The 18362-nt window shown below is 45.3% G+C and overlaps 1 protein-coding gene and 1 non-coding gene across 2 annotated transcripts in view; one reads left to right on the plus strand and one right to left on the minus strand.

Annotated features, from left to right (window-relative positions):
* The window catches only part of FAM135B (family with sequence similarity 135 member B), a 160648-nt gene extending 144811 nt beyond the window's left edge, over window positions 1-15837 (minus strand). The window contains 1 exon segment of the mRNA XM_060127760.1: window positions 15761-15837. Within this exon segment, the coding sequence (XP_059983743.1) occupies window positions 15761-15837 (77 nt within the window).
* LOC132508454 (U6 spliceosomal RNA) lies at window positions 10211-10316 on the plus strand. Its single transcript, XR_009536593.1, has one exon. It is a non-coding gene; the product is annotated as a U6 spliceosomal RNA (small nuclear RNA).
* Window positions 15838-18362: the final 2525 nt, after the last annotated feature.

An 18362-nucleotide genomic window follows, 5' to 3' on the forward strand; every position in this document is an offset into this window, starting at 1 on the left:
GCGCCAGCCCTGAGAGGCAAGCCTGGGAACCAGGAACGGATGGAACCCGGATGTCAGGCCCCTGGAGGTAATGGAGAAGTGGTCAGTGCTAGCGGTAGGACAAAGGAAAGCCTGGAGGAGCCTCCTGACCAGGATAAGCCATAAGAAAGTCTCCTGAGAGGTGATATCTTAGAAGAGACAAAAAACCCGAGCAGGAGTGAGCAGGGAGAGCACTGCGACAAAAAGGATGTTCCTAGCAGTCGTAGGGGCAAATGCAAAGCTTGGAGGCAACAGAACATACGAAATCCTGGCTAATCCCTAATGCACAGGGTGCTGGGAGGCAAGTTAGCAGCCAGAATCACAAGAGGATTCTTGGTCGAACAATGTGGTGGTCCCTGTATACTGACGCAAACCCCTGTGGAGAACTTGGCGATATTAACCCAGCTTCCTGTCCAGCTCTATCTCAAGCCCCTCCCTGCCCCAAACCACCCAATGATCGACTAAAACATCTGACACCTCAAAAGGAGCGGGGACCCCAATCCTTGACTCTCAGTCTTTCCCGAATTCTCCAAGGGCAAACCAGATTCTGCCACAGAAGACTTCCCATATTGCTTGGCACAACTTCTACGGCCTCAGTTTCCCCATTTTAGAAGGTGGGTGCGGATTGGACTTGCCTCAGTTTCTGTGCAGATTAAGTAAGATCATGCAAAGTGCTCAGCAGAGGGCCTGGCATGTAGCAGGAGCTCGCAAATGCTCATCACAATCACACTGCCCAATAATGTGTGTCTGTTTCTACCGCAAGGAGTTGGCAGCTCAATGGAAAGGTCTCGTGTTCATCACTTCTGGGTCCCTAGTATCTAGCACCATGACTGGCGCATAGGTGTTGACGAGTGAATACATAAATGAGCAAAAGAAAGAATAAATGAAGGTGGTGATGACAGGTCTGCAGTAGGAAGACATCTTCTCCAAGAGGAGCTGGCTGCTCGCGGGGGAGATGGAAGTTTTCAGAGCAGGACCCTGCTAATGCCATGTCCTTGTCCTCCCAGGTGCTTTCTAGACAAAAGAGTGGAAGTAGACCTCAGCTCTTCAAAACACAAAGCATCACTTCCTGTGGCATCAACGAACCACAAGCCCACGATGCGCTGTCAAAGTCAGAGGACAAAAGGGGTGACAATGCTTATAGGAAGTCTTGAATCCTTTGAACTATGACACTGAGGCTTAAAAGTCCTATAGGTCGTCTCTGCTGGTGCATCGTGCATGGAAACCCAGGCTTCAGAAAGACCCCAGGAAAGAACAGCCAACACGGAACGGTGCCCAGTTAGCGCTGCGCCCGCAGAAAGGGACAACCTGCTGCTTCCCCAGCGAACAGCCGTCTTGCGGTCTCCTGAGATTTTTAAATTGCTTTTTAGATAATCCGGGTAGCAGCCCTCAACCCACCATCTGCTCTGCTTACATGTCTCCAGGGGTTGGCTAGTTGGGACCTGACGCAGACACACCAGTCCTGGGAGAATCAGAGACTCGTAAGAATTGGCATGACCTTACAGACCCTCCAATCTATGTCATAACATACAGCCCGGCTCTGCCTGAGCCCAGCAGTGTCAACTCAAATGAGGCCCATCACCTGGTGACCCTCCATTCTTTCACCTACATGACAGTGACAGAATCCTAGCCCCGACTTCATGGGATTGTTTGAAGACCTGAATGAGGTAATAAATACAAAGCCTAGAAGAGTTCCAGGTTCAGTGTTTAATAAACGTTAGCCAATACAGTGGTTACTACCTTTACTGTTGTTTTTCCAAAGGTTTTCAAGTAGATGCAGTGATGCCCCCATGATATGACGCGCAGCCTCGGAGGTTGCACCCCGTGAAATGTCAACCAAACCAGTTCCACTTTTTCCTTTTATATATCAGGCTTTCCTTTAAGATTCACTCTGAGGAAAGGAAGTCAAAGGTTTTTAAAAACGGTCGAAGATTTCTGATCGAATACATCGTCACCTTGTTCTCACCAAATACGTAGCTTCCCAAGACTCTCAACCATCTTGACCCCACTTCAGGGGGAGGGGCACCCATGATGCTCAAAGCAACCTGCCCTTTGAAGACCTTTCCATTAGAAAACGGTTCCTGACATCAAGTACTTAAATTATTTCTTCCTTTCACTCCCAGGGTCTTAGTTCTGACCTTTGAAGAAACTAATGGTGCATCTAATTCCTTTTCCTGGGAGGCCATTAGTGATCCCTAAATGGTGAACCCACAATTCTGAATCCTTTCTAATTCGTTCAATTACTCCTTGTTGGGTAGAGATGGGGCTTCATTTGCAGGCTTAGGGTACTCAGGTTTGTCAACACGCTTCCAGATGTCCTGGATCTGATACATGGAGTGGAATTCAAAGTCCCTGAGGTCTGACCAGAGCAGAGAGGAGACAGCAACACCCAGCTTCCCTCCGGCACCGGGACTGGACAATGCAAGTCAAGATGTGTGAGCTGGGCAGGTCCTTCTCAAGGTCTGGACTAATAAAACTTGTGAAATTACTGCAAACAGAATGAGTGGTGCATCTCTGAGTTTTCTTATTTCTTGAGTCCCCAGGAAGACCTTTGGAGGTAGGGGTCCGGATGTGGGTTTTGGAAGGGAAGCAGAGTGGCTTCAGAGAAAGAACATGGGATTGGAAGTGAGACAGACTTGGAATGGAACCATTAGCAGCCTACACGGCTTCAGTGATTTTATTTTAGTGTTTGTCAAAGGCTGTTTGCCCATGTGTAAAATGGGAAATATAATATCTGCTTCTCCAGGATAATTAGATGACATGATGGAGATAAAAGGCCTAGTTCAGTCCCTAGGATACCTCAAGGACTAAGCTTAGGTTGATTCATTTTTTGTTTCTTTTTCTGTTTGTTTGTTTAATTCCCCAGTATTTACATAGGTTGGGCCACCTTTTACCTATTTGATATATGCATGATGAGAGGAAGAATGAAGGTTATGTTGATAGACAAATGGACAAATTCTCAAGAGAGGTAGTTTTGTGGCCCCTTCTTCAGGCTGAGATAAGCAACGTGGAGCCAGCAATGCAGAGCACGTACAAGACTGTATCAGCTTCGCAGTGGGCCAGAGGCAGGCTTAAACCCCGTACTGACACTCACCAGCAGTAGGGCTCCCTCAGGCAAACTGTGTAATAACCATAATGATGATGATGATAAATAATAATTAGATAGCTCAAAATCATCGAGAACAATACACACACATGTAATTTTTCGTTCACAAAAACCATAGGAGGCAGATACTATCATTATCTGTTTTTCAGATGTGGAGAGAAGAAGTCATTTGTCCAGGACCATACTGCTCTGAGGGCTTGGGACCGGGAACCAGACTCAGACACTCTGACACCAGAGCCCACATCCCAGCCACTGAGCAAAGCCCTCTGAATGTCCCTGTGGCCTCATCTAAGAAGTTTACTCATTCACATGATATCTCAAAGACATAAACGAGAAATCCCACATGAAGTTCTTATTACAAACAGATGGTAATAAATGTTACCTGTTTCCTTCACCTACATCAACATTCATATTTCTGTATTATTCAGAAGAAGGCTTCCAGACAAAACAGGACACAAAGCAATGCACCATACCCCACACTAATCAACTCCAACTTTGGACAATTTTGCAAGTCTACCCTTTTGATGAATGGATGACGGCATGGGAGAAAGAGCAAACTCCAAGGGATGCTATGTAGAACACGAGCATCACACAGCCCACTCCACGTGTGTGCACACCTGCACACACACACATACTTGTGCATGCACGTGTGCACACATCTGTGCCATGATGAGTAAAGAATATTGTTACAAGGAAAATCCCAAGAGACGACTATGGCAGGCTGCCACTAGAGACTAAGATTCCATGGAACACACTTCGGGATTTTTTTTTTTTTTTTGATTGTGAGAAAAAAGGTCTTGATTAGGAATCAGGAAATCTGAGATCCTGAGCAGATTCTTCCACTGCCCAGCTGCCTAACTACTGCAAGGCAAAGTACCCTTTCTCTGCACCCAGTACCCTTATTTATATAGTAAGTAAACTTGAAAGAGTTGATGGGAGAGCATTCCATGAAATGGGAACAGCCAGTGCAAAGGTTCCATGCCCGACATTATCAAGAAACTACAAAGAGACTATTATGAGGGCTTCCCTGGTGGTGCAGTGGTTAAGAATCCACCTGCCAATGCAGGGGACACGGGTTCAAGTCCTGGTCCCGGAATATCCCACATGCCGCAGAACAACTAAGCCCATGCGCCACAACTACTGAGCCTGTACTCTACAGCCCGCGAGCCACAACTACTGAGTCCACGTGCCGCAACTACTGAAGCCCGCGCACCTAGAGCCGGTGCTCCGCAACAAGAGAAGCCACCGCAATGAGAAGCCCACGCACCGCAACAAAGAGTAGCCCCCGCTCACCACAACTAGAGAAAGCCCACATGCAGCAACGAAGACCCAACGCAGCCAAAACTAAATAAATAATTACTTAATTAAAAACAAAATGAGACAGACTCTTATGGCAGGAGGTGAGCCAATGAGGGAAAGAGTAAGTCATTCTGGCTTTACTCATAGTAAATTGGAGAACAGAGAGTTAGAACAGAGGAGCATCACAGTCTAACTTATGCTTTGCAAGGACCATCTGGCTTCTGTGTTGTAAGGGGGCTAGAGATGAGCAAGGGTAGCATCAGGGGGATCAGATGGGGAAGATTATTGTGCAAATCCAGATGGGACAGACGTGACGGTGGCTAAAACCAGCATATTAGCAATAGAGGTGAGAAATGTCATATTCTGCATAAATTTGGAAGATAGAGTCAATACTATTTCTGGATGAAGTGGACATGAGGTATGAGAGAGAAGGAAGTCAGGAATTGCTCTAAGATGTTGGCTTCAACACCTAGAAGGATGGAGTTGACTGAGATGGGGCTGTTTGATGGAAGAGGTTTGGGAGGGCAGGAGATCAGGTTTTTGGTTTGGATAGGTCAAGTTTAAGATGCCTTTTAGATAGCAAGATGACAATGGATGGAGAACACCTACAGGACAAATCTGAAGTATGGAAGAGAGCAGAAATTGATGACATAAACTGGGAAGCCAGTGGCTCACAGGTGGTATTTAAGTCCATGGGACCAGGTGACCCAGGAAGTGAGTGTAGAAAAGCACTGCCAAATTGATGGGTTAAATACTGAAAGGAATGTATTTTAATAACAGACAATAAATATCGAGAGCCATGCACAGTCTTCTATCTGCCATTTATTCTTCGTATTCAGTTAAGTACAGCTCAGCCTATAAATCCTGGGCCCCTCCTGGACCCAAGGCATCCATTCATCTTCTCTCCTTCCCTCTCCCTCCTCTGTCTCTAAACACTTGAGTGTAAAGATTTATCTCAGTTGGGGCAGACAGAGGCCAGAAGAAATCCCATTGGGGCATCTACGCCTAATCCTTATTTGCTCCATCTGTTGTGTCAATACCCTGCCCTGTGAGAGTATTAGGAACCTTCCCAGCCACAGATAAAGGACATTGGTTCCATTTCATGACTGTTTCTTATGGGTCTGGAGCTCACTAAGTCATCTGAAGAGAGAAATCAGTGGTGGGATTTGAGCTTTATACAAACCTCAGAAACTACCAACCGATAGGATGTGGAGTATGATGAGAAACGTCTTTGTCGCACTGCTCAGTAAACGTCTCCTTCATCAGGGCCCGGTTCAGATAAGTAACCTCAACCAACGACCAGGAATTCAAATGTGTGAGTGCCAACTACCTGTCAGGCAGTGCCTGCATTCTCCATGCTTAAGCCAAAGGGTGTTCTAACCCAAATCTGATGCTCCCCTACTTCAAACATTTCATACTCACCCCTCCTGTAACATCCTTAGAGGAGAAAGTTCAAACGCCTTGGTCTGCATTTCCACCCAATTGTGCTTAAATCGTGATTTTTCTCTTGGAGTCTGGTCTCACCAACAGAATAAAAAAACAGTGTTGATAATACCGGCTTTGGAGGCAAACAGCCATGAATTCAAACCGTGACTCTGCCCTGGGATAGCCAGGCGTCCTGGAGCTTCCGTTTACCCATCTGTAAAATGAACGTCATGATATCTAGCTCATAGAGCTATCAATAGCATCAAGTGAGTTGATAGAGTAAAGGTCCTGGCACAGAGTCTGAGCTCACAAAGTGTCACAAGTTACTGAATGATTTCACGCGGGCTCAATTATGCCCATGAGCAGACAAATCCCAGCCCTGATTCCTACCTGGTCTCTGGACTCAGATACCCCACTGCCTCCGGACCTCTAGACTCACGTCACCTCTGGCTGCCTGGTCCTACCCCTCCTCGACTTTATGTACCAATTCACCCAAGGGCGCAACTGACTATCACTATGACTTCTCTCCCCCGTAACATGACATTAAAGCACCAATTCTTCCCATTCCACTGCTTCAAGATTTTTCAACTATTCTCCGTCTGAGCTGTCCTCACCACTGTCATTATTTTTCCCCACCCCACCTGCCATCCTCTTTGCTTCCAAAGCATCATTTTTACAATACAAATCATCAAGAAATTCCCTTACTTAAATGGTTTCTTCACCCTCCTTGATCGACAAAGTGCGATCCCGCCTCTCCCACTCCATCAAAAACACCACCTCTAGGGAGCCCTCTTCAGCAGTGTGGCATTTCCCAGGGATGCCATGACCTTTATCATCCCCAGGCCTTTGCACATGCTGTTCTCACTGACTGAGATTCCCCTCCAGCCTTCGCCTGACCAGCAGAACCCCCGTCTTCTGCGTAACCTGTCGTGATGCCTCCTGAGTGAGGAGATGGTATCCCTGTCCTTCCTCCCTCAGCACCTTAGGACCTTGTCCGTGCTTTTTTGTTCCATTTCTGACATCACTTTATTAACTCACATCTCTTTCTCCCATGGCACGTTGGAAACAACTTGAGTTCACGGCTCTTTCTCAATGTTCTGCCCAGAATTCCTAGGACAGAGCCAACAGGAGCAAGCGCTCAAAGTCTCCAGAATGGGTAAATTAATGAGGAAATAAATAAAAGAACAAGAGGCGACCCTGGGTCTGTTTTACAAGGGGCAATTTGTGCAAGAGCTGCGTGGGAGGGATGCTACATACTCCTTCTTGAGAAAGATGACGGTAGAGGAAGCGTTAATGGGTAGAAAAAGGGGGGGCGGGCAAGAGATCTTCTCCGAGGATTCTATTTACGGAAGGATCTTTTGTCAAAGAAGTGTGAATAGATTTGGTTAAGCAAATGCCTCTGGGGTCTGTCAGTCTTTGGCTGGAAGGATTCAATTCCCAGTACATCATCCCCTGATTATTCAAGGAAAACATCCAGATAGGTGCCAGGCGGCCAGGAAAGGAAGTCTGAGCAGAAGGGAAAGTCGTGCTCTGTAGTTGTGCTGTTTGCAGAAGTGCAAGCGTTTAAAGAGGTTGGAGGTAGGGGCAGCCATCGTGACATCTGAACACCCTCGTCTGCCCAAGCCAAACAAGACATGCCTCGTGAAGTAGAAAGCAAATGCAAGGACTCTGGGGTGCAGGCATCCCCGCAAGAAACCCTCCACCTGGCCACCTGCACAATGTGCAAAACTGAGCCAGACTTGGAACCCATGTCAGGCTCTGCTTCCTCTATGATTTAGGGATAACACTACATCCCTTGTAGAATTGTGGGGTTACGTGAGGCTCTTTGTAATAATAGAGAATTTTATAATTTTCTACTCCAAATAAATTCTGGTTGATTCTAGTGGGTTGAGACATAAAAGTTTCATGCAATGACACTAAAGAGATTTTTTCAGAGAGAGCATAGAATTTCACCCTTTCTGGGAGCACAGCATGCCGATGAAAGCAAAGTTCTGCCTACTTTTAGGAGGAGCAGCAAAGAACCAACCTTCCAGGCATGTCTTTTCTTTTCCCAAACAGTAACTGCAGTGACCTGAGTGCCAATTCCTGGGATCTGTGAGGCCATGGAGACCCAGACATCAGTGACGTGGGAGATTTTTAGATTCCCACGGTTCACAAATGTTCCTCTACTCAAAAGGTGGAGATTCCCTGCCTGATGCCCTGAAGATTCTTAATCAGTGTTTAATTCCTCTGAGCTTTGTAAAATGCTTTCTGCGGAAGTCTAAGACGAGATGGAACAGAGATTTGAGATTAAACGAGGACTGTTAGGGTGACGATCATTTCCTCCCTCACTCTGTTGGATGATTATATATATATATATATATATATATATATATATAGAGAGAGAGAGAGAGAGAGAGAGAGAGAGAGAGAGAGGGTTCTGATTACAAAAGTGATATGTATATTGTGAAAAATAAGGAAAAGTACAAGGATGAAAATGTCACCATTATTCTTTCACTAGGCAAAGCTATATGTGTGTGCTATTGAAAGTTTATTTTTTTAATTTTTATTGGCGTATAGTTGCTTTACAATGCTGTGTTAGTTTCTACTGTACAGCAAAGTGAATCAGCTATACATATACATATATTCCCTCTTTTGTGGATTTCCTTCCCATTTAGGTCACCACAGAGCACTGAGTAGAGTTCCCTGTGCTATACTGTAGGTTTTCATTAGTTACCTATTTTATACCTAGCATCAATAGTGTATATATGTCAATCCCAATCTCCCAGTTCATACGTTTGTTCTCTACGTCTGTGTCTCTATTTCTGCTTTGTAAATAAGATCGTCTATACCAATGTTCTCAGATTCCACATATATGCATTAATATACGATATTTGTTTTTCTCTTTCTGACTTCACTCTGTATGACGGCTATTGAAAGTTGAAAATGAGAAAATGATGAAATGCATTTAAAATTGCTTTTGAGCGACATTTGACAACAGTTGGGAATGAAACCAGAGCAGTTAAGGACTTCACTCTCTTATATCTTCTACTCTGACCCGAGATCCACTCAAAGACCCTTCTAGAAAAGAAACATCCTATAGTTCAGTATAACTCTATTGACTATAGTATCTCACGAGTTTCCCTAAAGCTATTATTTCTTTAGATATGTACTGTGTATTGGAAAGCTAGTAAGAGAGTAGATCTTAAATGATCTCACACAAACACACACACACACACACACACACACACACACACACACACACACAATGGTAACTATCTGAGCTGAGGGATGTCTGAACTAACCGTATTGTAATCCTTTCATGATATATACATACATGAAATCATCACACATACACCTTAAACTTACACAATATTATACGTCAATTACATATCAATAAAGGCAGAAGAAAAGAACTGTGGCATTTTCACTTTATAGATTCCAAAAGTGAGATAAAGAAGAGAAAGCAGAATTTTCCCCACTGAGGCCAATACAAATCCGCATGGAGTCCATTAGGTTTCCGACTGGCAAGGAGACCTCTTCCTGGGAGATTAGTAGTGATGAATTTAAATAACTGCTTAAAATATAAAAAGGATCACCCAGTCCAGAGTCCGACCAGGCCAGTGGTCTGCTCCAGCCCTGGCCCTGACCAGCTGAGGATCGTCTGGTGCAGAGTTTGCATTGTAATCAATGGGATAGAAAGGCCAGAGAGGGCTTAGCCCACTTTGGCAGCACTGCCAGGCCTGGCTCTCTAACTAGATGCTTTACAAATATCACCTCATGACTTCCAATAGAGATCCTGCAAAACAAGTAAGGAAACCGAGAAAGTAACTCGCCCACGGGGACCCGGCTAGTTGCAGAAGACGTGCAGATAGATCCAAGGTCTCTGTGTCTTAGACCAGATCTGGGTCTCTGCTCTGCCCTCTACACCACGTCCATGACCACGTGCCCTGTCGTTCTCCTTGAGAGGCCTGAGCGAGGACCTGTGAGCACAAAACTAGAAAGGACCACACTATCCATTGGCTTTCTGTTCCGCCTTTATTCCTCCCTGAGGTTATTAGGCCCTGTGGGTGGTTCTGAGCTCACCAGAGACATTTTAATCTCTGCAGGCCAGCTCTCAGCCCCCTGGAAGGAGCTTTTCTTTACAGATCTGCTGAGCATGTCCTCAGCCAGGGGTTAAGAGGATAAAAGGCTTAAAGCAGCAGGCTTATGAAGTCACAGATTCAAAGGGAAAAAAACAGGAAAAAAAAATGGGACAGGGTAATTGTTAACAGGAATGTGGATTTGCTAGAAAAATAATCCAGGAGGTCCATCTACATAAGCCCTTGGGCAACTGACGTCTGTTAACCCTCCACAGGAATAATTATTTAAAATGCCGTTTCAGTGCTCGCTTCGGCCACACACATGCTAAAACTGGAACTATACAGAGAAGACAGCATGGCCCCTGCACAAGGATGACGCGCAAATTCGCGAAGCGTTCCGTATTTCTGAGGTCTGATGATACACACACACACACACACACCCCACCCCACACCTTGAGTACTGATGTTTCCCAGAGAGGCCTATATGCCTGAATATGTAGCCAAGGAGTAAAACCTAGCAAAGTAAAAATATTTGAATGAAGACTTCTAAAGATGGTGAGAGTTAAATGGCTTCAAAGAACGACATTGAGACAAATATTTGAGGGACATAAATCCCTTTATTACTGTCAGTATATCGCTGGTTCTTAAATAGCAGTTTTACTAAACAAGCCCCATTTATAATAATTATATTCTTGTTTATCCTCAGTATTACTTAAACAGATATTTAAAATAAAAAACTTATCGTGGGGAGATAAAATGCCATTTTTGGGGGAAAGAGAGATCAAATTTTTATGAAAATAATCATCATGGAATTTCACAGAAAGACTCTTAAAGATCATCGAGCCTATCTACCCTCCTTGTGCTAGATGGAGCCCTTGGCTGTAAGTGATAAAAATCCCAAATCAGACCATGTATAATCCCCACTCCCTTCCAAAAGGGTAGGAATGAATGAGAAGGATCCCAACATATTTTAATAAGAGAAGTAAAGGAAAGGATTGTTTCTGACAGAACCAGACAAATCAATGAATTGCTCTCTGGCAAGCAAAGGTAATCGTATTTCTGAGTCTATTAAGGCACATCAGGGCTGGTTAGCTAATTTCCCAGGGAGCTTAGCTGTCGCTGGGCATCAGGCCACAATGGGGATGTCAGGGCATAAACACAAGATGGGATTTTCTTTCAGGAATCACTTAACTTGGGAGCCAACCGTTTTCACTCTGGTAGAGACAAGGCAGGTGAGTTTCTTCTGGGGGGATTTCAATCCTAACATTTCTACGAGCATTGGACCTTCCACATAAGATCTGATCATACTGATTATAGTTCTTTTTTGTGCAACTACTCTGTGGGCAGGACAGAATTTATATGTAAAAGCATCTAAAACCTCTGAGTAGGGAAAATCTTCTAAATGACCTTCTAGAGAAGGGGTGGAGGAAAGAAGGAGGTGAATCTGAACAGCAAACAATGAAAACCTTCACTCAGGAAGAAAATCACTTTGATTCAGAGCCTTGTTTGAATTAAGACTGAAAATGAAATCTGAATTCATTTTCAAGGACAAATGTTAGCTCCCTTTCAGCTAACACTGTTAGAAATGAAGGTTCATGCTCTCATAAGCAGGTATGAATTATTAATATATTAATGACTTACACGTATCCAGGCAATGGGTTTTATAATTAATTGTTCCCTTAAGCATCTCCTTATGAGAAAAGTATTGTAAATGAAATAATAGCTTCCCTTTTGCTTTTTGGCTCCCAGAACCCATGCTAGAAGGCTAGGGTGGCATCTCTACAGGTTCCTGAGCAGAAGGCATGTGCAAAGGCATGTGCTAAGATCCAGTCTCCTATTGGGGAAGAGGAGACGTCACAACCATATAATGAAAGAAGGGACTGTTTTACCTTTATGACTATCATTTAATGAAGAGCCACGTGACCCCATACCTAAGCTGCTCTTGATCTGTCAGGGTGCACCAGGCTCTATGCTGGGCACTGGCCATATGAAGTCACGTAAGAGGGAGTCCTTAGCCTGAAGGAGCTTGGATCCAGCTGAGAAGAAGTTAAAGCCACACACGACATCACTATCATTCCCTCTTTCAGCCCAGCCCTCCGCCCACAGCAATCTAAGAAAGTGTGTGGCAGTTGACATGAATATCTCTATAATCACACGTCCAATAAAAGGTAGGCTGTAACCCTCTTACCCCATCCACTTCTCCATTCCTACTCTTCACTGCACGTTGGTCTTTCAGGTTGGCTCTGCTTCCTGACACCGCTGAGCCCTTCCTGTCCCGCCCTTCCAGGTCCTCTGCTCGGCCAACGCCCGCCCAGCTTTCAAATGATAGCTTATCTCCTACCAAGACATCTTCTCTGACTCTGCCCACAGACTGGCTTCCTGCTTCTGTTTCACAGCACAGCACCCGAATCTGTCTTTGTTATAGACCGTATCACACACCAAGGTCATTTTCTATGTATGTATCCATCTCCCTCATTAGCTGGTAAACACTGTGAAGGCAGAATATCTTTCATCTTCATCCTTATGGAGCCTAAGCCAATAACGTACGCTTACTAGTGTTTGCGGTCATGCGTGTGTGAGTGGAGGACAGAATAAAACACGTGAGGTGCGCTTTAGAAACAGGGAGAAGGGGGATTCATAAAAACTGGGCTGACTACAGTAGGTGAACATCAATCAATATACAGAGGTGGTTTGGAGAGGAGGTGATATTGGAGCGGGAACTTGCAGAGGGTAGAATTTTCAAGGCAGATATTGGGGGGAAGGGTCAAGAATGGTCTGAGTACAGACAGTAAAGATAGAAGAAGTTTAAGTTCAAACCGTTCAGTCTCTGAGCACTGGGCTGAGGAGTGAGAAAACAAGATGGTCTCAACAACCCTTTGGGGTAATAACTCTGCTAATAGTGTTAAGGACAGATTGGAAGCCAGGATTTACTAGTAGAAGTGACAATTTAGATAGCATCTACTAGATACCAGGTTCCATGCTAGCTGCTCTGCATATATTAATTAATGCAACTAGTGCCATAACCATTCAGATTAACCCACGAGATAGACTTTGTCATCACCATTTTAGAGTGATAACTGGTTTTAAAGGGACATGTTCTCAGAGCTTATAAGTGGCAGAGTTTAGCTTCAAAGTCAGGTCTGACCCCAAAGCCAGGCTCCCAAGTGCCTCCCTGCCCCTGGCTTTTTATCAGGATGAGTCTCACTGCCAAGTACAGGGGTGGCAATTCATGATGCTTTTGACTGGTTTCAGATATGCTTTTCCTTTGAGAATTCACCTCAGTCAACACAGACCTTGCATAAATGCAAGTTGACTGTTCAAAGCAAACATCACCAAAAAGCAGTATGCATTCTGGGACTAGAAAAACTATTGACAAATATAAATGTGCTGTAAGCAAGTAACTCCCTGATCAGGGCAAATCCTCGCTCAATATTCTCAGTTCTGTATCCATGTGGTTCCAACACAACATCTCACAACGAATCACGAAGGGGTGTCTATTGGGGCAGATGGGGTAAATGAGCTAGCACATTTGTAACACAGGCCCACAGGCACTACTCGTCAACTGGAGAAGCCAGGTGGAACTTGGATGACCACAGCCAAACGCAATCCAAAGAAGGGCGCTCTCCTCCCTTTGCAAGCCCCAGCTCTGATTTCTACCATCCCAAGGACAGTAGGGAGCACACATTTAATCATATATCCTTACACCCCCCAAAAAGGGCCGGCTTCCCCAAATCCCACCTTCCTTCTCTTTAATGACATCAGGAGATCATCCACTTTCTTTCACCCAGGCCCCCACCTTGCCTACTGGGTCTGGACTGCAGCTATCACATCCCCACGGAGTGCTTGCTAGGAAAGTAATTACATTTCACCATCCTCATGGCTCCTGTAGGATTCAGAGTGGAAAATTCCTTGGCCCTTGAGCATCAGGGACCACGGCCGTCAGATACTCCCCTGGCAGATGCAGAATCCTGGCTGGCATCATGCCCAGCCTGTCCACAGCTCCCTGTAGGTAGAATCCAGGGGGCTGGGGACCATTCACGTCAAGGTCTTATTGCAGATGGGACCTTAGAGATCCTAGCACTCCCTCCACCCCGGAGAGGTCTAATCGCCTTCATCCAAAAGATGCCCTAGCCTGTTTGTGGAGGTAGCTGAAATGAAACCCACCCTCAAGCAAGTTTGATCATACAGTTATGCCCTCATCCACATCGACGTGCGTGCCTAGAGTTCCACACTCCTTGACACCATGAAATAGTAGCAAGAGCTAGAAGAAAGTTGTGAGAGTTCCCCTTGCTCTGCTAGAGGGACCAGTGGTCTCCAACGGTTGATTTGCATGTTTACCAGTAAAAACATTTTTGGGCATGCAACCCCAATATATGTATATTTATTTATAAATCATATACATGTACAGTTCTACTTGTATATAGTATGCATTATAAACACAAGAAAAGGTATTTTAAAAGATGAGATAAGAAATGTGATAATTCATGTTTTAAAAATAGTTATTTTATGTATTGATGGAACACATAACTTTTGTAATATATACATACACAGTAATAAAATTATATACATAACATATATATTATATATATACGCTGGTAATTTATACAGTAATATACAATAATTAAAATTATATATAATATATTATGCATGTTAAAATACACACACACACACACATATATATATATATATATATATATATATACACACACACAGAACAGTGATTCAATAGTCTGGTTTTAATTCAGACTAATTCAACATTAGACTTTAGCAGTGAATGCAGCTAAACGAGATGCTTCCCCAAACCACATAGACCTGGAAAGAAGAGAAGAGCACCGCAGGCTTATCAAATAATTCATGATTTCCATATTCACTTTCAACCTCCCCTTCCACCTACACAGAGCTGTCTTTGTGTTCTGGGTGTGCCATTTTGAAATGTCTTGTTAACGATGACGATTTCATACGAGCTTTAGTCAATATCTGATGGTCAATATACAGTGCAGAAGAGGTACATTATTAATAATTATGGTTACACATCCATATGTAAGTTCACATATCTCAAACTACTTCGTGTTGGGCTCGGATGAACTGGTGATTCCATCTCAGTGTGGGGCTTAGTGAGATCATGCACGTAAAATGCCAAATTCAGAGTACATCCTGAAAAAGTAGGAGCAGCTATATTTTAATTGTGTATTTAAAAAAGACATTTTTTTTAATGTGGGGCTTCCCTGGTGGTGCAGTGGTTGAGGGTCCACCTACCGATGCAGGGGATACGGGTTCGTGCCCCAGTCCGGGGGGATCCCACATGCTGCGGAGCGGCTGGGCCCGTGAGCCATGGCCGCTGAGCCTGCGCGTCCGGAGCCTGTGCTCCGCAACGGGAGAGGCCACAACAGTGAGAGGCCCGCGTACCGCAAAAATAAATAAATAAATAAATAAGACATTGTAAATTCTCAGTTTTTGAGAGATCTGGGTACAGGTTTTATGATATGTGGTTTGGGGAGATGGCCCCTAGAAATATTGATCCTACAGACACCTTTTTTATCAGAGCTACCCAGGCAAGCTTCACTTCCAATAAATTCACTTTCCTTTAACACTGACTGACAGATTTCATGGAAAGAGCAAGTAGGAAGACGCGCAGGAGGATGAGAGAAATTAGCATTTTCTGGTCTTTGTCAATTTATGGCTGATTTTCAAATGCACTAAAAGTTTGGATTTTCCACTTGGCAGGAAAAATAATACAAATTCTTTCCTCATGAACCCCAAATTTCCTATGACCCGTCCTCACCACCAAGATCTGCCAGAGAAAAAACAAAACAAATGTGTAAATAAATACAAATAGCGAAAGCATACTCACCCTCTCTGAAAGAGATCCACGTTATAAAATGTATGTAGCTCTACAGAAAACTCCACCGTTCCTTGTACCTCAGACATGATCTTTTCGGTTCATTACCTAAAAAACAAGAGGGAAATGAACAGCTTGAGATCACATCAGCCAAACACAGAGAGCCTGGGCTTCTACAACTGGAACTCAAACAGCACTGACGTAGAGGGACAAGGGTATCTGGCCGACGGGACCATGACGTGTCCGCTGGACACCATCACCCAGGGGTTCCTATTATAGGACAGACACAGAGAGGTGAAGTAACTAACAGGATGTCACACAGCTCACACCTCCAAGAACTGGGACTCAGACGCAGATACACTAATTCTAAAGCTGGGCTAGCTCCCTGCCCTTCCTTACCTGTCAGCACCTGGAGGCACGAGCATCCCAGCTACGAGCACATGCTAATGGCATATAACTCTGATAGACAATGGGGAGATTAAATAAATCTGCCACATAGAGCACTCTGCACAGTTCCCAACATGTAGCAAAAAGTTCATAAATGTAAGAGACAATTAATAATGATTAATAACAATGAATGAAGATGGTTCTATCATTGTTAGTATAAACGTAGTCTCTAAAGATGTGAGGTGCCTGGAATGCAAGGACAAACGTGTTTTCTACCGAGCAGGGGAAGCAGAGGCAGTGGGCGCCATCGCCAAGCAGATGCTGAACCCAGCGTGACAGGTTGTTGATTTGCCAAGCCAGGACACCCTGGGCCAATAATAAGAAGGTTGGATAGGAAAGATGAAAGGGGACAAAATTAAAATATTCCCAGTCTAGGATAAGAAACAAATTGACAGGGAGACTCAAGGCAGGATGGATTTTCTGAGGATATGAAATCACCTAGATATCAGAGATTTGGAGAAGGAAAAGCAGCTGACTTTTACTGAGCATTTAGTGTATTCCTGGTGCTGCATTTTTTTTGCGGTACGCGGGCCTCTCACTGTTGTGGCCTCTCCCGTTGCGGAGCACAGGCTCCGGACGCGCAGGCGCACCGGCTCATGGCTCACGGGCCCAGCCGCTCCGCGGCACGTGGGATCTTCCCGGACCGGGGCACGAACCCGTGTCCCCTGCCTCGGCAGGCGGACTCCCAACCACTGCGCCACCAGGGAAGCCCGGTGCTGCATATTTTATGTGAGTCGTCTGATTCTGTCCAAGAAGAATGTTGTGATAAAAGTTCTTGCCCCACAGGGCAGACAAGGAAGAGGATCAGAAGGTCTCTAACCTGGAGCCCCTTTGTGACTGCAGAATGTTCCAGCGGTGTGTGCTCTTGGTGAGCAGCCTCAGTTTACTACCACGTGTAATGGGACAGCACAAGCTGCCCAGGAGGAGGAAAGGAGATAATTCCTCGCAATTCCTTGCAATTGAGCGGGTTCTGGGGGAACTAGAAGGTTCTAAATAGGTAGCAGCTGGCATGATCTTGGGGGCGGGGAGAGAATAAGAGGGGGGCGGGGGGAGTGAGAGGAAATGTGGTCTCTCCTAGCTGGCAAGCAGTGATTGGTACCTAAGTCTCCTTTCAAAGCCCCTCTTCTTTCTGCCCCCAAGACGCCTTGAGGACCAGACCACCATGGCTGGGGTTCAGAGCACAACTTCACTGCAGCTAATGGGGCCACGCTCGGCCAGCTCCCAAGAACAAGAAGAGCACAAGGGATTAACGAGGCCTTAGCTGCATCTCAGCCCTGGCAAGGGTGCCATCCGGGGCAACATTTCTAAAGACACAGGACCCCGCACACCACGTTACACACCACGTTGAAGTGCAGCAGATCCTAGGGCCCAACCGCTATAAATTCTGCAGGATGGAATCTCAAGCCGATGAGCCTGGAAAAGCCAGACTCAGAAAAAGTACTGAAAACCTGTTTCCCTAATGCGTGACCCATCGCGGCGCGCCCCGGTCCTGCCGAATGCATCGGAGCCAGTCAAGGTCAGGACCCGCCACTCAATTTCAATTTCAAGGCATTTCTAGTAAAAGGCCAGTGGAGGGGCCAGCAAACAGAGCCACTCTGGGCTTCATTTCGTTTTCACGTTCAACAGCAACCACTGCATCTCCCCTCTTTCTCACCACCCCACTCAGTCTCAATCCTTAAAACACTGCAGAGCTGGCAAAGACATCTGACACCCTTGCTTGCGGTTGTCTGTCCCGGTAATGCCTGAACCCCCCATGATCTCAGCTCCTGGGGGGAGCTTATGGAGGATCAAAGGGAGCGCAGGAACAGGACACCCCTACGCCCACAGGCGAAGCACTGTTCGGGGATTTCCATTCATCACTTCACACGCCCCTCAAACCTCTCTGAGGCAGGCAGTATTGACTCTGATTCACACAGGGGAGCATCATGCCACACGAGGCAAGAACACTGGCCCGGGAGCCCATCGCTTTGGTTTTCTGGTGCCAGTCCTTACTTGCAGAAGGGCTGAGACAGTGGTTTTTTTTTTGGGGGGGGGTTGAGGGTGGAATTAATGTTTAGAAGAAAAAAATACATAATACATAGAGAATACCGTACAGAATATTTCCTCCTGGGAAGATGTACCCTACCCTTCTACTGTTCAGGGACCAATAGGATGCAATCCTGGAACG

This window comes from Lagenorhynchus albirostris, chromosome 17 (genome assembly GCF_949774975.1).
Source record: "Lagenorhynchus albirostris chromosome 17, mLagAlb1.1, whole genome shotgun sequence".
Lineage (NCBI taxonomy): Eukaryota > Metazoa > Chordata > Mammalia > Artiodactyla > Delphinidae > Lagenorhynchus > Lagenorhynchus albirostris.